This window comes from Malaclemys terrapin, chromosome 1 (assembly GCF_027887155.1).
Source record: "Malaclemys terrapin pileata isolate rMalTer1 chromosome 1, rMalTer1.hap1, whole genome shotgun sequence".
NCBI classification, from domain to species: Eukaryota; Metazoa; Chordata; order Testudines; family Emydidae; genus Malaclemys; species Malaclemys terrapin.
In genome coordinates, this window is record NC_071505.1 from 4,708,554 (window position 1) to 4,732,685 (window position 24,132).

Genomic DNA, 24,132 nt, shown 5'->3' on the forward strand with positions numbered 1-24,132 from the left:
AAAGGATTGGCAACAGCGTGATTTGTGGGTAAGATCTGATCTGTATATTGACCTGGGTCTGGGGCTTGGTCCTTTGGGATCAGAACCTTTTTTTCTTTTACTGGGGTATTGGTTTTCATAACCATTCATCCCCATAACGAGTGGCACTGGTGGTGATCCTGGAAAACTGGAGTGTCTAAGGGAATTGCTTGTGAGACTTGCGGTTAGCCAGTGGGGTGAGACCGAAGTCCCCTTCGTCTGGCTGGTTTGGTTTGCCTTAGAGGTGGAAAACCCCGGCCTTGGGCTGTAACTGCCCTGTTTGAGCAATTTGTCCTGAGTTGGCACTCTCAGTTGGGTTCCGCCAGAACCGCATTGTCACAGAGGCGCTTTGGCCGCAGGTCTCTGGGCTCGATATGGGGGTAACAAGGACAGCTCTCTGGCCTGTGCCAGGCGGGGGGGGGAAGGGGGTGTCAGACAGTCCTGTCCAGCCTTTGACTCTACGACCCCACGGCTCCAGCCTCTGTGCCCTCTTCTGCAGCAGCTGTCCACCTCTGAGCCCCTGTGCCCCCTCCCCGTCCCTGTGTGGGCCTGGCAGAGCCGCGCCCGCCCTCGCACCTGCACACAGTGGGCAGCATTCCCCGGGCACCTGGACGGGGCGGAGGCAGGAGCCGAGGCAGCGGATCTGGGCGCAGGTGGCGATGCCATGGGTGCACAGGCAGGACACGCAGGGGGAGGAGAACCAGCTGGTGCCGTTGGCGTGCTCCTGCCCGTCGTACATGCAGCCTGTGGGCACCGGGAGAGCAGCCGGTCAGACTCACGCCAATGTCACGCCTGTGCCCTCTGCACAGGAGCATCAGGCTGATACGGACCAATGGGCGCCCACTGCCCCATGCCAGAGCCTGCAGCGGCCTGCCCGGGGGGCATTATCGGCCCAATATGGACCAACAGAAGTCGCCGACTCCCCATGCTAAAGAATCATTATTGACTGATAGGGACCGATGTTTGGGGCAGAGTTATATAGATGGCCCGCCTCTCTTAAAGGGATAGGCCCGCCACCCCCGGGGGACATTGGGCGGGCAGCGGCCGGGGCATGTGGTACCTTTGCAGCGGGGGCAGCAGTCCCCGGGCTCTATCACCTGGTGGGTGCACGTCAGTGGGGGGCACGGGGCCTTCACGCAGAGCACGTCCCCGCCCTGAGAGGGGAAAGGCAAAGCCGTCAGCGTGGGGGGAGCCCCCGGCCTGGGATACGCCCCCTCCACCCGGAGGGAACCCGTCCGGAGCACGAACGGAGGCTGGAGATCGGGGCTGGAGAATGGGTCGATGGGGCTTTTGCTCCAGCTGGGGGTGCCGGTGCCCAGGGTCGAAGGGCGAACGCTCTTCGTCTGGACCGTGTCTTCGCTGACCAGCGGCGTTTGGGCAGAACATTTGCACCAAGTCCCCGGTGGCTGCCACCTAGTGCAAAACATCCAGCAAACCCACCCCAGCCGGGGGGCCTGTCGCCGGGCCTGGGACAGTGCCGCTTTGGGGGCTTGGACAAACACCTGCAAAACAATCAAATCCTGGGACCCACACGACCAGGCGGGGCCAGTACAGCCGGGTCCAACCTGCCTCCCCGGGCACACTGTGACCCACACATGTAACCCACACTGTGACCTACACACGCCCAGGCGGGGTCAGTACCCCCGGGGCACAGCGAAGGGGTCGTGGGGGGCTCTCCCCAGAGGGAAGAACCAGCCGGTGCTCATGGGCATTGCACACAGTCCCCGCCCCAGCCCCCCAGGAACCCGGTGGCCTCAGCCCATGTGGCGTTAGTGCCCAGCTCCCTGGAGCCTTGGAACGGCTGGCTGGCCCCCGCCCGCGGCTCTCGCTGCCCTCCCAGTCTGTGCCCCAGAGATGGGCGTGGTGCTGGGGGGGGTCTGGCTGACACGCCCGCCCTGACCTGGGCAAGGAACGCCCGGCACTGAGCCATCCGGGCACCAATGCCCCGAGCCAGCCTGCTGAGCTGGGGTGGGGGGCGGGGAGAGACAGACACAGACACTCAGGAGCCATGCTCGGGTGCCAGCCCTGGGCACTGCTTCAGCCTGTACCTCGTTCTGTGGGTGCAGGGGGGGGAGATGGGGCACCAGCGGAGCTGGGGGCGGTGCAGCCAGGTAGGGGGCAACGAGGCCAGGAGAGCGGGCAAGTAGGGGGTGGTGCAGCCAGGGGAGGGGTGGGGGGTAGGTTGGGGGGCTGCAGGGGGAGCCAGCTAGTCTTGGCAGCTAATCTTGGGGCATGGGGGGCTGGGGGATGAAGGCAGCCCAGCTGCCCGCCCAGGGGTAGGGGAGACCGCAGGGGGATCCAGGCATCTCCACCCCCACCCTGCCACGGCCCCATGGTGCAGGGGATCTCGGGGCAGGCCCAGAACGTGTGGGGTCACTGCCCCTCTGCCCCCGCTGCACTGAGCCCCAGGGCGCCTGGCCTGGTCCTGCCAGGGAGTGAGTTCCCACCGGGAGGGTGGGGCCAGGCCCGGAGAGATGTGCGGGGGCCCAGACCGACGGGGGCGCGGGGCTCTAGGGGACTCTTACCGCGCAGGAGCACCGCTGGCAGGGGTCCGTCGGGGACGGCCAGTGCGAGCCCTCGGGATACTCCTGCCCCCCGTGCCGGCACACTGAGACAGAGAGGGGGGTCAGTGCCGCCCTCTCGCCCTGGCCAGATGTGCTGAAGTGAACCACTGCAGGGGGCTGCCCATCCCCACGGCCCTCCCCCATCCCCCTGGCTCTCCCCCAACCCCCCCCCGGCTGGGCCGTGCCCCCATCCCTCCCCCCATTCCCCCGCCCTTGGCTGTGCCTCCCCCCCCCCCCGCTCTGCCCCATCCCCCAGGCTATGCCTTGCCAGCAGCGCCCCCTAGTGGAGGCAGCTCAGCTGGCACCTCTGTGGCTTCTGCTGTCCCCGAACCTGCCCAGCCGCCCGAAGCAGCAGCTAGAAGGCAGGAGGAGGCAGCGGGCTCCTCACCTGGACACTCAGGGCAGCAGTGGCCCGGGCGCCGGACGGGGCTGGCACAGGCGGCCTGGGGGCACAGGACGGGGGTGCAGAGCACGTTGCCATGCAGGCAGCGGCAGCGCTGGCAGGGGTCCGAGGGCGGGGTGACGGCCTGGCGGCTGGCGAGCTCCTGGCCCTCGAAGAGGCAGCGGTTGCAGTCGGGGCAGCAGGAGGGGGCGGCGGGTGGCACGGGGTGGGTGCATTGCTGCAGGCAGGGCTCGCGCTGGCACGTCACTGCTTCGTCCTGCGGGCACACGGGGCTGCTAGGCTGCGGGCAGGGGGCTCGCAAGGGAAGGTGGGGGAGGGGTACCCGAGACAGCAGGGGGTGTCTGAGAAGAGCAGGGCTGGAGGGGGGGGATCTGGGAGGAGCTGGGCAGTGATGGGGGGGGATTATTGGATCGATCTGGGTGGAGCACCGGTTGGGGGGGGTCTGAGCACGGGTGAGGAGGTGGAGGGAGGGAACCAGGTGGGGTTTGGAGAGGGATCCGGGCAGAGCATGTGGAATCTGGGAGAAGCCAGGTGGGGGTCAGAAAGGGCAGATCTGGCTAGAGTGGGGCGGGGATCAGAGGGGGGAACCCAGCGGAAGTCGGGGGATCAGGGTTGGGGGGGATCGAGGTGGGCGTCAGACAGGGGGATCAGGCAGAGTGGGACGGGAGTCGGAGGGGAGAACTGAGCGGGAGTGGGGGGGATCCAGGTGTATCAGGGCAGGGGTCGGAGGGGAGAACTGAGCAGGGGTTGGGGGGATCCGGGTGTATCAGGGCAGGGGTCGGAGGAGAGAACTGAGCAGGGGTGGGGGGGATCCGAGTGTATCAGGGCAGGAGTCGGAGGGGGAACGGGACAGGGGTGGGGGGGATCCGGGTGTATCAGGGCAGGGGTCGGAGGGGGAACGGGACAGGGGTGGGGGGGATCCGGGTGTATCAGGGCAGGAGTCGGAGGGGGAACGGGACAGGGGTGGGGGGGATCCGGGTGTATCAGGGCAGGAGTCGGAGAGGGAACGGGACAGGGGTGGGGGGGATCCGGGTGTATCAGGGCAGGGGTCGGAGGGGAGAACTGAGTGGGGGTGGGGGGGATCCGGGTGTATCAGGGCAGGGGTCGGAGGGGAGAACTGAGTGGGGGTGGGGGGGATCCGGGTGTATCAGGGCAGGGGTCGGAGGGGGAACGGGACAGGGGTGCGGGAGATCTGGGTGTATCAGGGCAGGGGTCGGAGGGGAGAACTGCGCGGGGGTTGGGGGGGATCCGGGTGTATCAGGGCAGGGGTCGGAGGGGAGAACTGAGTGGGGGTGGGGGGGATCCGGGTGTATCAGGGCAGGGGTTGGAGAGGGAACGGGACAGGGGTTGGGGGGATCCAGGTGTATCAGGGCAGGGGTCGGAGGGGAGAACTGAGTGGGGGTGGGGGGGATCCGGGTGTATCAGGGCAGGGGTCGGAGGGGAGAACTGAGCAGGGGTTGGGGGGATCCAGGTGTATCAGGGCAGGGGTCGGAGGGGGAACGGGACAGGGGTGGGGGGGATCCGGGTGTATCAGGGCAGGGGTTGGAGGGGGAACGGGACAGGGGTGGGGGGGATCCGGGTGTATCAGGGCAGGGGTTGGAGGGGGAACGGGACAGGGGTGCGGGGGATCTGGGTGTATCAGGGCAGGGGTCGGAGGGGAGAACTGCGCGGGGGTTGGGGGGATCCGGGTGTATCAGGGCAGGGGTCGGAGGGGAGAACTGCGCGGGGGTTGGGGGGGATCCGGGTGTATCAGGGCAGGGGTCGGAGGGGGAACGGGACAGGGGTGGGGGGGATCCGGGTGTATCAGGGCAGGGGTTGGAGGGGGAACGGGACAGGGGTGGGGGGGATCCGGGTGTATCAGGGCAGGGGTTGGAGGGGGAACGGGACAGGGGTGCGGGGGATCTGGGTGTATCAGGGCAGGGGTCGGAGGGGAGAACTGCGCGGGGGTTGGGGGGGATCCGGGTGTATCAGGGCAGGGGTCGGAGGGGAGAACTGCGCGGGGGTTGGGGGGGATCCGGGTGTATCAGGGCAGGGGTCGGAGGGAAGAACTGTGCGGGGGTCGGGGGGATCCGGGTGTATCAGGGCAGGTGTTGGAGGGGAGAACTGAGCAGGGGTCGGGGGGATCCGGGTGTATCAGGGCAGGGGTCGGAGGGGAGAACTGAGCAGGGGTTGGGGGGATCCGGGTGTATCAGGGCAGGGATCAGAGGGGGAAACGGGACAGGGGTGGGGGGATCCGGGTGTATCAGGGCGGGGGTCGGAGGGAAGAACTGCGTGGGGGTTGGGGGATCCGGGTGTATCAGGGCAGGGGTCGGAGGGGGAACCGGGTAGAGGTCGGGGGGCTCGGGGTGGAGCAGGCAGGCGCTGCGGGCTGGCTCACTCACCAGGCAGGTGCAGGTGGAGCAGGGGTCCCCCGCCGGGGGGCGGAAGGTGGTCCCGCTCTCGTAAAGGTGGCCCTGGTAGTGGCAGGTGCCGGAGCACTGGGGGCAGCACTGGCCGGGCAGGTTGACAGGGTTCCGGCAGGGGGCGGGGGAGCACGGCGCGGGCACACACGTCACGCTGCCATCCTGCGGGGCAAGAGCCGCTGGCGTCACAGCTAGCCGGGCTCCCAGCCTGGCAAGCAAGGGACCGAACGTCCCCACTGAGCCAGCAGCCCGTCCCTGGGACCTCAAGCCCCCGTGGTGCCCACAGGCAGGGCCGGGCCAGCACTGGGAAACATGCAGGGAGGGGCTAGCTCTGCAGGGGCACCTCTCCTGGCACTCAGTGCTGGCCCCAGGGTGGCACTAGTGGGCACTGTGCTGTTGGAGAAACTGCCTTTAGCTGAGCCCAAGGCCCTGCCCATCTGTGGCTATTACCGGCCCACTGTCCTGGGCCAGGCCCCGGGGTGACTCCAGCATCCCCGGCAGAGGCAGTTGGCGCCAGGACTGTGACCCCCGTCCCCAGCACTGTGTGGCGTTGTTTGCTGCTCGGGCCCTCCCCAGAGCTGGCTGCATTTCGGGGGTGGACACGGGGCACTCACCAGGCAGGAGCAGAGGCGGCAGGCATCATGGGGGTCGGGGAAGCGCTCTCCGTTGCTGCATGCTCGCCCGTGGAAGCTGCAGCCGTCACACATGGGGCAGTCGCAGGGGCCCACGGCCGGGTGGGAGCACTTCACCCCAGGGCAGGACAGGGGCCCGCAGGACACCTCTCCCTGCTGCAAGAGGGCAGGGCAAGGCACGGCGGTGAGGGGGGCAGGTCCCCAGCCATGCTGAGCCCCCTCCCTAGTGCCCCCGCTCCCCTCGGGCTCCATCCCCCCGGCACAAGCCCTGTGCAAGGCTCCCTGCACCCCCTGGGGCTGTGCCCGGCCCTCTCCCCACAGGGCCTGCCACGTACCAGGCAGCGACACTGCTCGCAGCGCCCGCCGGGGGCCGGGAAGGTCTCTCCGTCCGCGAGGTCCTGACCCTGGAAGTGGCAGCCTGGCACCGGAGGGGAGGAAAGACGCTGAGGGTGGGGGAGAACCAGCCCCCCACACCGTGACCCCCACATCCCAGGTCCCCCCCACACACACCCGCCAATCACAAGCCCCCCCAGCACTTGGGAGATGTGGCCCCGATCCTGTGCCCAGGCCCAGCACCTTCCCACCGTAGAGCCAGCAACGCCCCCAGACCCAGCCTGTGCCTGCTCTTGCCTCAGGCTCCGCTCAGGGGGCCAGGCCAGGCTGGCGTCACCTCAAGCTCAGCTCCGGGGCCAGGCCAGAGCTGGCGTCGCCTCAGGCTCCGCTCGGGGGGCCAGGCCGGGCTGGCGTCGCCTCAGGCTCCGCTCGGGGGGCCAGGTCGGGCTGGCGTCGCCTCAGGCTCCGCTCGGGGGGGCCAGGCCGGGGCTGACGTCGCCTCAGGCTCCGCTCGGGGGGCCAGGCCGGGCTGGCGTCGCCTCAGGCTCCGCTCGGGGGGCCAGGCCGGGGCTGGCGTCGCCTCAGGCTCCGCTCGGGGGGGCCAGGCCGGGGCTGGCGTCGCCTCAGGCTCCGCTCGGGGGGGCCAGGCCGGGGCTGGCGTCGCCTCAGGCTCCGCTCGGGGGGCCAGGCCGGGCTGGCGTCGCCTCAGGCTCCGCTCGGGGGGGCCAGGCCGGGCTGGCGTCGCCTCAGGCGCCGCTTGGGGGGCCAGGCCGGGGCTGGCGTCGCCTCAGGCTCCGCTCGTGGGGCCAGGCCGGGCTGGCATCGCGATGGCCAGGCTGGAGGTTGAGGCCCAGAACCTGCCCAGGATCAAGCAAAGCATCGGCAGCAGGGCAGGAGTAAAACCCGCCTCCTCCACCCCATGCGAGCGCCCTAACCACTGGGCCACCCTCCCCTCTCCTCCCCAGCGCCTGCCATGTTACTGGGAATGGCCGAACCAGCCCAGCCCAGTACCCGGCCCAGGCCTGCCTGCGATGCCCGTGAGGAACGGAAACGCTGGAGCCATCGATTGTCTCCACCCTGCCCCATGGTTCTGCCCAGAGCTGGTCAGGGGTGAGGGGCACCAGTGGGGCTGGGGGGCGCTGGCCGTACCCCTTCACTTTAACATGGACTGAGGTTCCCCAGCCGTGCCAGGTGGCGGCAGACAGTGGCCTTGCCATACAGTGCCCGCTCTCCCCCGAGCCCCACTCACCCTGGCACACGGGGCAGCACTTGCCGGGGGGACTGGTGGGGTGGCGACAGCCTGGCGGGTCGCAGGGCGTCTTGGTGCAAGTGACGAAGCCGCGGAGGCAGGCGCAGCGGCCGCAGGCGTCCTGGGGGTCTGGGAACTCCTGGCCATCGAGGTAACCCTCGCCCAGGTACTCGCAGCCTGTGGGGGGCCGGATAGAGTGAGCCCAGTGCCAGGTGCTGCTGGGGGGTGAGAGCCCAAGACACCCCCCAGGGGCTGACCCACCCCCAAGCCCTGGCACTCTGGCTGGTGGAGCCCAGCACCCCCCTGGGCTAGTCCAGCCCGGCCTCCACCCACGCCTCACGCCTGTGACGGAGCAGGGAGCAGGGCAGATTTGACCTGGGAATGTTGCAGGGGGGTTGCAGTGGGGATGTGGGACTTCCCTTGAAGGAAGCTACCTGAGCTGTAACCTGAGCCAGGAACGGGGGTGGGGAGAATTAACACCTTCTGCCCGGGAGACTGAAAAAAGGAGAGGAGCAGCGGGAGGGGCTTGGAGTTTAGTTTCAGTTGGGGCTGGGTGGTGCAACGCAGGGAACCCCAAGCTGGGGTCTAAGCTCCCTGAACCTCCCAGAGGGACCTAATTGAGGGGGTCTGGTCGTACCTACACGCTCTGCTTGAGACTGTGTTCCTGTCCTTAAATAAACCTTCTGCTTTACTGGCTGGCTGAGAGTCGCAGTGAATCTCGGGAAGAGGGGTGCAGGGCCCTAACTCCCCCACAATCCGCAACAACTGGTGGCAGCGGCGGGATCTACTGCACCCCGTGGACGGCGCTTCCTGCAGTAAGTGACTGGGGAGCAGTAAAACGAAGGGGGATTGACGGGGACCAGGCGTGCTGAAGAGTGAGAGAGAGACGGTTATTACCCCTGGGAGTGTGTGACCAGCGAGAAGGACTTTTGCAGTAACAGGGTCCCCCGGGGGGATCGCAGCGAGTGGTCCCAGGGGCGGAGGAGTCTGCAGCTCGACCCTGGCAGAGAGGTGGTGACCTCGAGAAGGGCTGGCACACTAGGGGGCCCCCTGGGAACTGTGGGGAGCTGTGAGCACACAGGCCGGTGAGTGGCCAGCAGGAAGATGTATGCCAAGCGGCTTAAGAGCGACCTGGTGGAGCTGTGCAAGCAGAGGCGGCTGCGCATTGGGAGGCTCACCAAAGAACAGCTCATTGCCCAGCTGGAGGCGGAAGATCGCGCGAATGAACTGATCCCTGTGTCTCAGGGAAGCAGCCTGGCAAATGCAGCGCAGGCACCAGTGTCTGTCCCAGCTGGGAGTGGTCAGCCGGCTGCTGAGGGCTTCCCGAGACCCCTCCTTCCTATGCCTAGGGGAAGGGTGGGGAGGAGCCCAGCAAATACCGAAGGCGCCGTGAACCCCCCGGCCAGCAGGGGGTCCCCCCGGCGAAGCCCGCCGGCCAGCAGAGGATCCTCCCGGCGACGTTCGGCATCCGGGGAGCGGAATTGGCTGGAATGGGAGAAAGAGCTAAAACTGAGAGAGCTGGAGGATCGTGAACAACAGAGACAGCATGAAGAGAGACAGCGTCAGCATGAACGGGAGGAGAAAGAGAGACAGCATCAGCGTGAACAGGAGGAGAAAGAGAGACAGCATCAGCATGAAGAGAGACAGAGACAGGAGAATGAGAAACAGCGTCAGCATGACCTGGAACTGGCGAGATTGAAGGGCAGCGAACCCCCGGCTGCGGTGAGTGAGGGGGGACCCAGGACTGCACGGAGCTTTGATAAGTGCATCATGGCCCCATACAAGGAGGGGGAGGACATGGATGACTTCCTGGAGGCCTTTGAGACGGCCTGCGAGCTGCACCGTGTGGACCCCGCGGACAGACTCCGGGTCCTTACCCCCTTACTGGACCCCAAATCCGTGGCATTGTACCGCCAACTGGGAGAGGCAGAGAAAGGGGACTACGAACTATTCAAAAGGGCCCTGCTACGAGAGTTTGGGCTGACTCCTGAGATGTACCGGGAAAGGTTCCGGAGTCAGGATAAAACCCCTGAGATCTCATATCTGCAACTAGCCGTCCGCATGGAAAGATACGCCAGCAAGTGGGCTGGTGGGGCCCAGATGAAGGAGGACCTGATTAAACTGCTGGTACTGGAGCAACTGTATGAGCGGTGCCCATCCGACCTGAGGCTGTGGTTGGTGGACAGAAAGCCAGAGAACCCGCGACACGCCGGGCAGCTGGCTGATGAGTTTGTAAAGAGCCGGTCAGGGGGTGGCAGGGAGGAGCCCCAAAGGAACAGGCCCGCCGCGATGCAGAGAGAGAGTCACCCTGGGACCTCCCAAAGGGGGAATATGGGGAATCCCCTCCCACGGGGAAGGCCCAGCATCAGGGACAACCGACCGGCTCGAGGGGACCCACGGGACCTGAGCTGCTATTACTGCGGCCGAAGAGACCACGTTCGGGCCCAGTGCCCCAAGCTCAAGGACAGACTGAGCAGACCGAACCCGCACCGGGTTAACTTGGTAGAGGCCCAGACGGACGAGGGGCAGGCTTCCCACGCAAGAGGGGCTGGCAGCTTATCAACTGCTCAAGAGAGAGAAGGGCCCCCGGCCAGCTTCTCTGGGGGGCCAGATGCTCCGGATTCAAAGTTCTCCGTTTACAGGGTTGGCGCGGGGCTGTCCCTGCGGAGCGAGTGCCTTGTTTCCCTGGAGGTGGATGGGAAGAAAGTTTATGGATACTGGGACACGGGCGCAGAGGTGACACTGGCCCGGCCCGAGGTGGTGGCCCCAGATCGGGTGGTGCCCAACACCTTCCTGACCCTGACCGGGGTGGGCGGGACCCCATTCAAGGTTCCCGTAGCGAGGGTACACCTGAAATGGGGGGCCAAGGAGGGCCCCAAGGACGTGGGAGTGCACCACCATTTGCCCACTGAGGTGTTGATGGGGGGGGACCTAGAGGACTGGCCAAGCAGCCCCAGACCGCCTTAGTCGTGACCCGTAGCCAGAGCCGGCGAGGGGCACTACGCCCGGACCCTGGGAAGGATGTCCCACCGGAGGCACTGAACCCTTCCCGGGTGGGGAGGGAACACCCAAGGACAGGCCGCGGGGTGGCTGGGGCTTCCGACCCAGCCGACAAGAGGGAGCAGGTCCCCATCCCTTCCCCAGCCGCCGAGTTCCAGGCCGAGTTGCAGAAGGACCCCTCCCTGCGGAAGCTAAGGGGCCTGGCTGACCTCAGTGTGGTACAGACCATGAGGAGAGGATGCAAGGAGAGGTTCCTGTGGGAGAAGGGGTTCCTGTACCGAGAGTGGGCTCCCCCGGGGGAAGTGGAGTCGTGGGGGATCAGGAGGCAGCTGGTGGTTCCCCAGAAGTTTCGCCACAAGCTACTGTACCTGGCCCATGACATCCCTCTCGCAGGGCACCAGGGGATCCGGCGCACCAGGCAGAGGCTGCTACAGAACTTTTTCTGGCCCGGGGTCTTCACCAACGTCCGGCAGTACTGCCGATCCTGTGACCCCTGCCAGAGGGTGGGGAAGGCCCGGGACAAGGGGAAAGCAGCATTGAGACCTTTGCCCATCATAGAGGAGCCTTTCCAGAAGGTGGCCATGGACATAGTGGGACCTCTCAGCAAGACGACTCGGTCTGGGAAGAAATACATCCTGGTGGTGGTAGATTTCGCCACCCGCTACCCCGAGGCAGTGCCCTTATCATCCATTGAAGCAGACACTGTGGCGGATGCGCTGCTGACTATTTTCAGCCGAGTGGGGTTCCCCAAGGAAGTCTTGACGGACCAAGGGTCCAACTTCATGTCGGCCCTACTCCGGTGCTTGTGGGAGAGATGTGGGGTCCGGCACAACTGGGCCTCAGCATATCACCCCCAATCCAACGGGCTGGTGGAGAGGTTCAATGGGACGCTAAAAATGATGCTGAAAACATTTATGAATCAGCACCCGCAGGACTGGGACAAGTACTTACCTCACCTGCTGTTTGCGTACAGGGAGGTACCCCAGGAGTCTACCGGGTTTTCGCCTTTCGAACTGCTATATGGAAGGCGGATAAGGGGGCCCCTGGACCTGATGAGAGACGAATGGGAGGGGAAGGCCACTCCTGACGGAGAGTCGGTGGTGGAGTATGTCCTGACCTTCCGGGAACGACTTGCCGAGCTCATGGGCCTGGCCAGGGAGAATCTGGCCAGGGCCCAGAGGAAGCAGAAGGTCTGGTATGACCGCACAGCACGGGCCCGCGCCTTCGCCACTGGGGATCAGGTGATGGTCCTCATCCCCGTGAGGAAAAACAAACTCCAGGCCGCCTGGGAAGGGCCCTTCAAGGTTGTCAAGCAACTAAACGAGGTAAACTATGTGGTGGAGCTGTCGAACCGGGCACACCACCACCGGGTGTACCATGTGAATATGATGAAGCCATATTATGACAGGGGGAATATGGTGTTGGCCGTGTGTGGACAGTGGGAGGGGCAGGGAGATGACCCTTTAGTAGATCTATTCCCTGGGACAAGAGTTGGCTTCCCCCTGGAAGCAATTCCCCTCTCTGATCGGCTAACCCCTGCCCAGCGAGCTGAGATCGGAGGGGTGCTGCATCTGTACCAGCAGCTGTTTTCCAACCAGCCTGGACGCACTAATCTGACTGTCCACCGGGTGCAGACAGGATCGCACCCGCCTATAAAATGCTCCCCCTTCCGAGCCACAGGGAAAACTGCTCAGGACCTGGAAAGAGAGGTCAATGACATGCTGGCTTTGGGGGTGATCCAGCCGTCTTCCAGCCCTTGTCCTCGCCGGTGGTGCTGGTCCCCAAAAAGGACGGGTCGATCCGGTTCTGTGTGGACTATCGGAAGCTCAATGCCATCACTGTGGCCGATGCCTACCCCATGCCCAGGCCGGACGAGCTCCTAGACAAGCTGGGAGGTGCTCGGTACCTTACCACCATGGATCTTACAAAGGGCTATTGGCAAGTGCCGCTGGATGCAGATGCCAGGCTGAAATCGGCCTTTGTCACCCCTCTGGGGCTCTATGAGTTCCTGACCCTGCCCTTCGGCCTCAAGGGAGCGCCGGCCACCTTCCAGCGCCTGGTGGATCAGCTACTGAGGGGGATGGAGAGTTTTGCCGTGGCGTATATCGATGACATCTGTGTCTTTAGCCAGACCTGGGAGGACCACATATCCCAGGTTAGACAAGTGCTGGACCGACTCCAGAAGGCTGGGCTGACCGTAAAACCGGAGAAGTGCAAGGTGGGGATGGCTGAGGTATCCTACCTAGGCCACCGGGTGGGAAGCGGCTGCCTAAAGCCGGAACCTGCCGAAGTGGAGGTGATCAGAGACTGGCCCGCTCCTCAAACCAAAAAGCAGGTCCAAGCCTTTATTGGGATGGCAGGATACTATCGGAGGTTCGTGCCCCACTTTAGCGCCATAGCCGCCCCCATCACTGAGCTGTGCAAGAAGGGGAAGCCAGACAAAGTGGTCTGGACCGAGGAGTGCCAGGAGGCTCTCCGGGCGCTGAAGGAGGCTCTGGTCAGTGGCCCAGTTCTGGCAAACCCAGACTTTGACAAGCCCTTTATGGTGTTCACCGACGCCTCAGACACAGGACTGGGGGCGGTGTTAATGCAGGAGGATGAAAAGGGGGAGAGACACCCCATCGTGTACCTGAGCAAGAAGTTGCTACCCCGGGAGCAGAACTACGCGGCCATCGAGAAGGAATGCCTGGCCATGGTGTGGGCCCTCAAGAAACTAGAGCCATATCTCTTTGGGCGTCACTTCACCGTGCACACCGACCACTCTCCCCTGACCTGGCTGCACCAGATGAAAGGAGCCAACGCCAAGCTCCTGAGATGGAGCCTGCTCCTGCAGGATTATGACATGGACGTGGTCCATGTGAAGGGACGTGACAACCTGATAGCGGACGCGTTGTCCCGGAGAGGGAGCCCTGAACTTCCCCAGGTCACTGGTCAGAGTGACCCCGCTCAGTTCAGTCTCGAAGGGGGGAGAGATGTGACGGAGCAGGGAGCAGGGCAGATTTGACCTGGGAATGTTGCAGGGGGGTTGCAGTGGGGATGTGGGACTTCCCTTGAAGGAAGCTACCTGAGCTGTAACCTGAGCCAGGAACGGGGGTGGGGAGAATTAACACCTTCTGCCCGGGAGACTGAAAAAAGGAGAGGAGCAGCGGGAGGGGCTTGGAGTTTAGTTTCAGTTGGGGCTGGGTGGTGCAACGCAGGGAACCCCAAGCTGGGGTCTAAGCTCCCTGAACCTCCCAGAGGGACCTAATTGAGGGGGTCTGGTCGTACCTACACGCTCTGCTTGAGACTGTGTTCCTGTCCTTAAATAAACCTGCTTTACTGGCTGGCTGAGAGTCGCAGTGAATCTCGGGAAGAGGGGTGCAGGGCCCTAACTCCCCCACAATCCACAACAACGCCCAACCCACCTTCGCAGACCTGGCAGCACGGCCCCCGGGCAGGGAAGGGGCACTGGAGCAGCGGGCAGGCCCTGGGCTGGCAGGAGACGCTGCCCTCCCAGCAGGTGCAGATGCGGCACGGCTCCGCGGGGTCCGGGAACTGCTCCCCGTTGGGCAGCTCCTTCCCCTGGTACAGGCAGCCTGGGGGCAGAGCGGGCGATGGCACTGGGCACGAGAGCGGGGCAGGAGCAGAGACGTGGGGCAGGGGCCGTCGGGAGGTGTTCCTGTTGTAGGAGGCAGCTGTCCTGCTGCAGGGGGGAGCAGAACATGGGGCTGCAGGGGACTTGGGGGGCCCAGCAGGAGACTTGGGGGGTACCGTCACAGGAGCAGCAGCAGTCCCGCCGCAGGGGGTGGGCGCAGAGGGCTGGGGGCTCCCACGGGGGGACTCGGGGAGCCCAGCAGGGGGTTCAGGGGGCCTAGCGGGGGGCTCGGGGGGGGTACAGTCGCAGGAGCGGCAGCAGTCCCGCCGCAGGGGTGGGCGCAGAGGGCTGGGGGCCCCCATGGGGGGACTCGGGGAGCCCAGCAGGGAGTTCAGGGGGCCTAGCGGGGGGCTCGGGGGGGGGTACAGTCGCAGGAGCGGCAGCAGTCCCGCCGCAGGGGTGGGCGCAGAGGGCTGGGGGCCCCCATGGGGGGACTCGGGGAGCCCAGCAGGGAGTTCAGGGGGCCTAGCGGGGGGCTCGGGGGGGGTACAGTCGCAGGAGCGGCAGCAGTCCCGCCGCAGGGGTGGGTGCAGAACACAGGTGGGGGGGTCAGCAGGAGCCTCAGGGGATCCAGGGAGCCCAGGGAAGCCCATGGGGGCCCCAGCGGGACCGGGGGGCCCAGTGTGGCCTGTGGGGTGCCCAGTGGGGGGGCTCAGGGGGTACCATCACAGGAGCGGCAGCAGTCCTGCCGCAGGGGGTGGGTGCAGAGAACGGGGGCACAAGGCTGGCGCTGGCAGGTGACGGTCCCGTTGGCACAGATGCAGTGGCGGCAGGAGTCCGAGGGGTCGTAGAATCGCTGCGTGTGCTGGTAGGAGACGCCCGCGTAGAGGCAGCCAGCCGGGGGCTCTGGGAGGAGAAAGGGGCGGTTGCGGGGGTGCCAGGGATAGAGCGCCCGACACCCGCAGGTGCAGCCCAGGGCAGGAGGGAAGGGAATCCCCAAGTCTCAGTCCAACCCATGGCCCAGGGCTGGGACAGCAGGGGCTGCGCATTGGGAGTGAGGAGCACTGGGGTGTGACATTATTAATATGAACTTGGACCATAGAGATCATGCAACCAAGGTCCTGTAGTGGCACCAAATCTTGTATAAAGGGGGTCAAATGAGGTGTCTAAGACTGGGTTATGGGTTGCTGGTTATGATTATGCTGTCTATATGTGTGTATCATTTTTGCAGTTGAAGTTATGAATATTGGCTCTATACTGTCTGTATTTCAAACTTCTGCTATGCTGCTGGGTGACGCCCCAGACAGTTTGGCCCCAGCACTGCCTAGCCTGCTTGATGGCCCATTGAGGACCATCAGCTACACAACTGACCCATTGAGAGAAGGCAGATCCGCCTTGTCACTCAGCAAAGTATGCAGGGACCTGCCTATGGACAGAACTCTGAGGTTTTTTCTTGCCATGTGTTGGATGAATGTCTAGGGAACAAAGGGCTGGTCCACACTAACCCCCCACTTCGAACTAAGATACGCAACTTCAGCTACGTGAAATACGTGAATAACGTAGCTGAAGTCCAAGTACCTTAGTTCGATCTTACTGCAGGTCCAGACGCGGCAGGCAGGCTCCCCCGTCGACTCCGCGTACTCCTCTCGCCGAGCAGGAGTACCGGCGTCGACGGCGAGCAGTTCCGGGATCGATCCGGGATTGATTGCCTGCTGCCGGACCCGGGGGTAAGTATAGACCTACCCAAAGAAAGAGAGACCACATGACAAGAGACTATAAAAACTGCTGCATCTCCTCCATCTGGTCTTCAATCCTGCTTCTTACCTCTGGAGGGACTTTGCTACAAACTGAAGCTCTGAACAAAGGACTGAATGACCCATCCCAGCTGGGAATGTTCCAGAGACTTGATTTGAACCTGCAGTTTATTCCATCACTGCTACAAGCCTGAACCAAGAACTTTGCCATTACTGGATGGAATTGATTCCATTTCACCAATTCTAACTCTCATCTCTATCTTTTTCCTTTTATGAATAAACCTTTAGATTTTAGATTCTAAAGGATTGGCAGCAGCGTGATTTGTGGATAAGATCTGATTTGTACATTGACCTGGGTCTGGGGCTTGGTCCTTTGGGATCAGGAGAACCTTTTTCTTTTACTGGGGTATTGGTTTTCATAACCATTTGTCCCCATAACGAGGGCCCTGGTGGTGATATTGGGAAACTGGAGTGTCTAAGGGAATGGCATGTGTGACTTGCGGTTAGCCAGTGGGGTGAGACCGAAGTCCTCTCTGTTTGGCTGGTTTGGTGTGCAAAGAAACCCGAGCCTGGGGCTGTGTCTGCCCTGCTCTGAGCAATTTGTCCTGAATTGATACTCTCAGTAGTGTCTCGCCAGAGGCAGCATCGTTACACGGGAGTTTGGGTCGGGCACCGGGGGTGGGGGACGGGGCTGGGGTCGCAGGGGGCTGTGGGTTGGGAGTGAGGGCACCGGGGGGGGGAGCCCAGGGCTGGGATAGCAGGGGGCTGTAGGTTGGGAGTGAGGGGCACCGGGGTGGGGGCCGAGGTAGCAGTGGGCTGTGGGTCGGGAGTGAGGGGCACCAGCAGAGCTCAGAGCTGGGCAGGCGGGAGGCCACAGGGATGGGCTCTCTGACCTTGGCCATGGTGGGGGCTGGTTTCAAGGCAGCAGAAAGTTTAGCCAGTGGGCTTAGTGCTGGGGGGCACCTCCCAGGAGCCCAGATGGGCCAGGCTCAGCTCGGCCCTGCCAGCGAACAGCCCCTCAGAACTTCCCAGCCCCTCCTCCCCCAGACAGATGGGGTGCTGCTGCGAAGGGGCCATGACCTCCCCCAGACCACTCCCCCGGAGAGGAGGAAACAGCAGCGATCGGGCTCCTGCCTACCTGGGCACTGGGGGCAGCACCCGCCGGGCACCAGGATGGGCTCTGCGCAGAGCAGGGGGGGGCAGCGCCGTGACAGACACTGAACATTGCCGTTCTGCAGGGGAGAGATGCAGGTCAGAGCCAGCCAGGCACCACCGGGGAGAGAACCCAGGAGTCCTGCCTTCCATCCCCCTCCCCACACCGTGCCCCAGCACAGCATCCCACTCATCCTGTGCCCCCTGCTCCAGACTGTGCCCCCAGCACTGAGCCTCCGCCCACCAGCCCAGCCCTCAACCCCACCCCGCACCCCCTGCCTGCTCAGCACAGTGTGAAAACCACCATCCGCTGCGACACCTCGGCCCCCAGTGCGGCAGGGACGGGGCTAAATGGGCCCCTCCCTCGGGGGCCGTGGATCAGCCACTGGACTGGAGACCAGGACACCTGGGTTCTATTCTCAGCTCTGCCATGCGTGCCTGCTCTATGCCTCAGTTTCCCCACTTGTAACACGGGAAGCGGGCCCGGCCGGGGTGCTGGCTGCCCGATCGGTCCCCATGCCGCAGGCTAACGAGAAGCGACCGGCCCAGCTTCCCCCAGCAAGGCAGCAGCAGAGGCCGGGCTGGGACCCAGGTGTCCGGTGGGTCACGGTGAGCTGTCCTCGGGCCGGGCCCCCCGCTCGCCCCCAGGCACTTACGAGGCAGTGGCATTGCTTGCAGCGGTCCGTGGGGTGTGGGAACTCGGCACCGTTGGGGTACTCCTTCCCCCCGTAGCTGCAGCCTAGGGCAGAGCGAGTGGGGACCCGGGAAGTTAACAGGGGGCACCCCGCATCTGCAATGCATGCTGGGAGGATGGGGCGGAGGGCGAGGGCCCCTGAGGTGCCAGCCCAGACTCCGTCCAGTGGGTCTGTGCCCAGTGCAGCAGCGCCCGATCTGCCCCCTGCCCAGGCAGAGCCATGTCCACTGGGGCTGGAGAAACTGGCCTGGTGGGGTCCCCCGTGCTCGGGGTGGGGGGGATGGCCCAGTAGCCCTCGCGGGCGGGGGATCGGGGTGTGGGGGGACTGGCCCGTGGCCCCCGCGGGCAGGGGATTGGGGTGGGGGAGGGACTGGCTCGTGGCCCCCGCAGGCAGGGGATCAGGGTGTGGGGGGACTGGCCCGTGGCCCCCGCAGGCAGGGGATCGGGGTGTGGGGGGACTGGCCCGTGGCCCCCACGGGCAGGGGATCGGGGTGTGGGGGGACTGGCCCGTGGCCCCCGCGGGCAAGGGGTCGGGGTGCGGGACCCCCTCACCATTGCAGTTGTTCTGGCAGCAGGAGCCGGGCAGGGGGCGGGCGCACAGGGCACCAGGGCAGTCGCGGGAGGAGCAGCTGACGACCCCGTCGGTGCAGATGCACAGCTGGCAGGGGTCCCGCGGGCTGGGGAACCGCTCGCCCGTTGCCACCGCGGCCCCCTCCACACTGCAGCCTGGGGGGGGGGGCAGACGTCAGCAACCAACGACCCTCACCCTGTCCTGCCCCCCAGCCTTGCCCTGCCCCCTCCCATCCTGCCCCTCTGGCTGGGATCAGGCAGCTGCTCGGTGTGATGGGGCCTCAGACCCAGCCCCCCAGGGTTGGCTCCCTCACCCCAGCCCCCCCCCACCGTTTGCAGCCCCCACAGAGGTGCTGGTGCCTCCCGTGCCCCCCAGGGAGCTCCGAGGGGGCCACCGGCCCCGTGCCCCTCCCCCCAGCCCCGCACGTTTGCACTACGGCAGTGCCCTGGGGTCACAGTGCCCTCTGGTGGCCACTCGCTGCCTCTGCAAGAGGCAAGGGAGTCCCCTGGGGAACCAGGCTCTCTGGGGGCGTGTGGGGGGAGCTCAGCACCATCTCCCCGTTTAGGGCTGGGTCTCACCAGCAGGGCTGGGTAGGGAACCCAGGAGCGCCCAGCCCCTCAGCGGCCCACTCACCCGGACACGTGGGGCAGCACTGGCCGGGCTGCCTCTCCGGGTGGGGGCAGCTGGGCGGGGGGCAGGCGACGGGCGAGCACTGCACGGTCCCGGCCTGTGGGCAGGGGGCCAGGTCATGGCAGCTCCTGAGAGCCTCCCCCAGCCCACCCCACGGGGCCCCCAGCGCCCCCCCCGCTCTGCCCCCGACCCCAGATCCCCCCAGGGCCTGCGCTCCCAGCCTCCCCCGCCCCACCCCGCGGGGCCTCCAGACACACCCCCACCCTACTCTGCCCCTGACCCCGGATACCCCCGGGGCCGTGCTCCCTGCCTCCCCCGACCCACCCCGCAGGGCCCCCCCACTCTGCTCCCAACCCCGGATCCCCCCAGGGCCTGCGCTACCAGCCTCCCCCGACCCACCCTGTGGGGCCCCCAGCTGAGCATGGCTCAGACCCCCCCATTAGCTCCGGCCCCGTGCTGGGCTCCGTACCCTAGGCACAGGTACCCTTCGGGGGAGCATGGGGGCATGGGGCTGCAGCCTGGCACTGGGGGGGTCTGTGCTTGCGGCTAGCGGGGAGGGGCTGCTCCGGGGCCAGCCCCCTCACCGTGCACTGGCAGTGCTGGCAAGGGCTGTGTGGGTCGGCGAAGGTCTGCCCGTTGGCGTAGACGTGCTGGTGGTAGGCGCACTGGGCACAGGTTGGGCAGCAGTCCCCTGGCCGAGGAGAGACAGGCGGGTTAGCACAGTGGGGTGCCCCGATCCCACCCGCCCCATGGCCTGGTCCCAGGGCAGGCGGGGGCTGGGCCAGCAGGAGGTGCTGAGGGGTTGCTCCCAGCCACTACCTGGCCGGCTCTACGGGCTGCCCCCACTGGCTGGACCCACAGCACCCAGTGTCTGCCATGGGCCCAGTGCCACCAGACCCCCGGAGCTCAGGGGTGAGGAGCCAGGGCAGGGGGGGCATGGACTGTACCGGGCACTGAGCAGCCACCTCTGCGTTGGGGGGGACCAGAGAACTGAGGGGGTGGGGCCAGGTGGGCACCCACCATTGAGCTGGGTGGAGTAGGGGGCAGTGAAGGATGGGGACAGTGCGGGGAGGGCAATGGGGGGCAGGGGCACTCTACAAGGAGTGGGTGGGTAGCAGGAGGCAGTGGGGGGAGGGGCACTCGCCGCTCAGCCGGACGGGAGCCGGGAGGTTTGGTGGGGGGAGCAGGGGAGCAAGGGTCAGTTGGGGGGCACTCACCGCTCAGCCGGGCGGGGTGCTGGCAGGCGATGGGCGGGCACGGTGGGGCCCCGCAGACGGGCTCTCCGGCGAGGCAGGTACAGGTGGTGCAGGGGTCCCCGTCCGGCTCCCACTGCGCCCCCTCCTCGAACTCCTCCCCAGCCAGCACGCACACTGGGAGACACAGGCCGTGAGGGGGGGCCTCCCTGCCGCAGCCCCCAGGGACCCAGCCGGCTCACCCCTCCCTGGCTCCTCCCCCCCCCCCAGCCCTTCCAGTCTCAGCCCCCCCAGCTTCTCCCGGCCCTCCCAGGCCTCCACCACGACCCTGTGCTCCTGCACCCATGGGCCCTGCCCTCCTGCCCCACCCCCCAGGGCCCTGTGCTACCGGCCCCCACAGGGCCCTGCCCTATGGTCCCGCCCCCCAGGTCCTGCGCTCCTAACTTTCCCCCACCCCCCGGGCCCTGCACTCCTGGCCCCCTGCCCCCCCGGGACCTGCTCTCGGGGAGCGAGGAGACTTCCCCAACAGGCCCAGAGGTGCAGCAGCCGGGGGCTGCCCCAGGGCTGGCGAGCCCAGGCAATGCCCGTGGGCTGGCAGCACCCAGCGCACTGCCTCGGCGATGTCCCCTGGCCCACGCAGGGGGCAGGCCGGGGCTGGCCCAGAACCGGGCGTTACTCAACCTTTGCAGATGGGGCAGCAGCGTTGGGGGTCCCGGATGGGCTGGGCGCAGGGCACGGGGGGGCACCCCTCTTCCTGGCACTGCACGTGCCCAGCCTGCATGAGAGAGCCAGGGTCAGCAGTGCGCGGGCACAGACCCGGGCGTGCCAGTGTCCCCACACAGCCCAGCCATGGCGCCCTCGGCGGGTCTGCCCCTGCCCCAGGGCTGCCCATGCCCCCCTCAGCCCCAGAGCCGCCCTCCCCTAGCCCAGCACCCCTCTGCCCTAGCTTGGTGTCAGTGACCCACATCCCCTGCTCTCTGTGCCCGCGTGGCTGGGCACCCCCTGGCACCAGGAGGGGCTGGTTACGTGGAGGTGAGCCCCCTACAACCCACCATCCCAGTAGTCCCCTGGTTCACTCACCGAGCAGGTGCACCGCACGCAGGGCCCGTGGCCCGGGGCCATGAAGGTCTCTCCGTGCCGGTACGGGTGCCCCTCGTACTCACACGCTGCCCACGGAGAGAGACGGGTGAACAGCCCCGCACGGGGGGCAGCCTGCCAGCCCCAGCCGAACCCCCGGAGATCCCCAGGCCAGCTCAGAGACCCCAGAGCTCCCCCCAGCTCTGATACCCCAGAGCCCTCAGAGGGCCTCCTTTGCCTTCACCCCCCGCTCAGAGACTCCAGCACCCCCAAACACCCCCCCTGCTCAGAGACCCCAGCACCCCCAGAGACCCTCCTGCCCGCTCAGAGACCCCAGCTCCTCAGAGCCCCCCCAACAGCTTAGAGACCCCAGTGCCCTCAGACCCCCGGGGTTTGGATGGGCTGGGCCCCGTGGCCCCCCTCCCAGGGCAGCCGGGCAGGAGGGGCACAGGGAAGCGCCAGCAGGAGGGATGCCCAGAGGGCAGGGGCTGGGACACCTGGGCCAGACACAGAGGGGCACACAGCTCCCCTCGCCAGGCGTGGCCCCCGATGTGGGCCCTCCCCCAACCCCCTCAGGCCCCGCTGGAGGCTGGCTCAACCCGTAACCTGGGGGGTTCTTGGGCCCCGCGCCGGGGGATGGGGGAGGAGCTGGCTCTGCGGGAAGCCCTGGGGACCCCCTCCCCCCTATGCCCTGCTGCCAGGGCCAGGGTCTCTCTCTGAGGCCAGCGGCTCCAGAGGCCCCTTGCTGGCCCTTCCCCCTGTAACGTTATTGACATAACCTGGGACCATATAGATCATTGTTGCAAACAAGGTCCTGTAGTGGCACCAAATCTTGTATAAAGGGGGTCAAATGGGGTGTCTAAGACCAGGTTATGGGTAACTGGTTATGATTATGCTGTCTATATGTGTGTATCAGTGATGTAGTTGAAGTTATGAATGTTGGCTCTATACCGTCTGCATGGCAAACTTATGCTATGCTGGGTGACATCCCAGACAAACTGGGATTAGCTCTGCCTAGCCCGCTTGATGGCCCATTAAGGACCATCAGCTATACAATGGACCCATTGAGAGAAGGCAAATATGCTTTCAGACTCAGCAAAGTATGCAGGGACTGGCCCATGTGACTCCAGGCTCCATTTTGCTGTAATTTTCCACAGTAAGAACAAAGAGATGTTCTTACACCTGGAAAAGACTATATAAGGCTGATGCCTCATCTCCATCTTGTCTTCAATCCTGTTTCTTACCTCTGGAGGGACTTTGCTACAAGCTGAAGCTTTGAACAAAGGACTGAGGACCCATCCCAGCGGGGGATGTATTCCAGAGACTTGATTTGAACCTGCAGTTTATTCCATCGCTGCTACAAGCCTGAACCAAGAACTTTGCCATTACTGTATGGAATTGATTCCATTTAACCAATTCTAATTCTCATCTCTATCTTTTTCCTTTTATGAATAAACCTTTAGATTTTAGATTCTGAAGGATTGGCAACAGCGTGATTTGTGGGTAAGATCTGATTTGTATATTGACCTGGGTCTGGGGCTTGGTCCTTTGGGATCAGGAGAACCTTTTTTCTTTTACTGGGGTATTGGTTTTCATAACCATTTGTCCCCATAACGAGTGGCACTGGTGGTAATACTGGGAAACTGGAGTGTCTAAGGGGATTGCTTGTGAGACTTGCCGTTAGCCAGTGGGGTGAGACCGAAGTCCTCTTAGTCTGGCTGGTTTGGTTTGCCTTAGAGGTGGAAAAACCCCAGGCTTGGGCTATAACTGCCCTGTTTAAGCAATTTGTCCCGAGTTGGCACTCTCAGTTGGGTCCCGCCAGAACCGCATCGTCACACCCCCTCCGCCCTCCCCCGCCCCACCAGCTACTCACTGTGGCAGGCCGGGCAGCACTGGCCCTGGGCGGTGCCCGGGTGACTGCAGGGTGTGGGCGGGCAGCTCTGCTCCAGGCGCTCACACGACACCTCCCCGGCCTGCGGGCAGGGGCCAGAGCTCAGCCAGGCGTTGGCAAGAGGCCCCCGCTCCTGCCCCCTGGCACAGAGCCTCCGCCAGCGTGCCATGGCCCCATGCCCAGCCGCCAAGCCCCCCCGCAGCCAGTGCCCCCCCCTGCAGCCAGTGGGCCCCCCCTCCCCCCGCAGCCAGTGCCCCCACCCCCAGCCAGTGTCCCCCCCCCGCAGCCATTGCCCCCCACCCTTGCAGCCTGTGCCCCCCCCCTGCAGCCAGTGCCCCCCCCCCTGCAGCCAGTGTCCCGGCCTTGGGGAGGGGCTGTGCCGTCCCAGGGCACCGTGGTCTGTGGGGACAGGAGCTGGCCCAGGCTTCGCAGGGCCGGGGGTGGCCCAGGGAGAGGGCTCCTGGGGGCGCCTGCCCTGTGCCCGGCTCACCTGGCAGCGGCAGTGGAGGCAGGGCTCCTGCGGGGGGGTGAAGACGGCGCCGTGCGGGACGGGCTGGGCGTCGTAGAGGCAGTCCTGGCACCTAGGGTGAGGCAGGCGGTGGCAGAACAGCTTGGGCGCCCCGGCCCTGGCACCGTGACAGAGCCACAGGCACCCCCCAGCCCCCACTGCAAACAGCACCCCCTGGACTGCCCACCCCTCCCCTCACCTGGCTACTGCCCCCAGCCCCCCATTCACTCCAGGCAGTATTCCCCCTTACCAGCCCCCCAGCCCCACTCATGGTGGGCAGCGCCCCTCCCTCAGCCCCAGTCACCCGCAGGCAGCGCCCCTCCCCCAGCCCCACTCACCGCGGGCAGCACTCGCCAGGTCTCCGGACGGGCTCCGAGCAGGGGGCAGCCGGGCAGCCAGTGGGTTTGCACAACACGTTCCCGCTCTGCACGACACATGTGCCCCCCACTTTACCAGACGCTGCCCCAGTCTGACCCCCCCCACCAGT

At 65.6% G+C, this 24,132-nt stretch overlaps 1 protein-coding gene across 7 annotated transcripts in view; it reads right to left on the reverse strand.

Moving 5' to 3' along the window:
- KCP (kielin cysteine rich BMP regulator) overlaps positions 1-24,132 on the reverse strand; it is a 57,194-nt gene that overhangs the window by 18,716 nt on the left and 14,346 nt on the right. For 4 of the 7 annotated variants that reach the window (XM_054012011.1, XM_054012164.1, XM_054011846.1 and 1 more), the window contains 20 exons: positions 23,984-24,069; positions 23,628-23,718; positions 23,120-23,219; positions 21,250-21,335; positions 20,851-20,944; positions 20,194-20,346; positions 19,561-19,667; positions 18,328-18,501; positions 17,738-17,820; positions 17,068-17,161; positions 14,899-15,081; positions 14,016-14,283; positions 7,602-7,778; positions 6,355-6,437; positions 6,002-6,175; positions 5,367-5,549; positions 2,971-3,241; positions 2,544-2,626; positions 1,079-1,172; positions 595-762 (listed from right to left, as the gene is read on the reverse strand). In XM_054012011.1, coding sequence (XP_053867986.1) covers positions 595-762; positions 1,079-1,172; positions 2,544-2,626; positions 2,971-3,241; positions 5,367-5,549; positions 6,002-6,175; positions 6,355-6,437; positions 7,602-7,778; positions 14,016-14,283; positions 14,899-15,081; positions 17,068-17,161; positions 17,738-17,820; positions 18,328-18,501; positions 19,561-19,667; positions 20,194-20,346; positions 20,851-20,944; positions 21,250-21,335; positions 23,120-23,219; positions 23,628-23,718; positions 23,984-24,069 — 2,752 coding nt within the window. Of the gene's footprint in view, positions 1-594; positions 763-1,078; positions 1,173-2,543; positions 2,627-2,970; positions 3,242-5,366; positions 5,550-6,001; positions 6,176-6,354; positions 6,438-7,601; positions 7,779-14,005; positions 14,284-14,898; positions 15,082-17,067; positions 17,162-17,737; positions 17,821-18,327; positions 18,502-18,979; positions 19,074-19,560; positions 19,668-20,193; positions 20,347-20,850; positions 20,945-21,249; positions 21,336-23,119; positions 23,220-23,627; positions 23,719-23,983; positions 24,070-24,132 lie in introns of all 7 variants that reach the window. The other 3 variants (XM_054011929.1, XM_054012098.1, XM_054012251.1) reach the window with 3 other exon arrangements.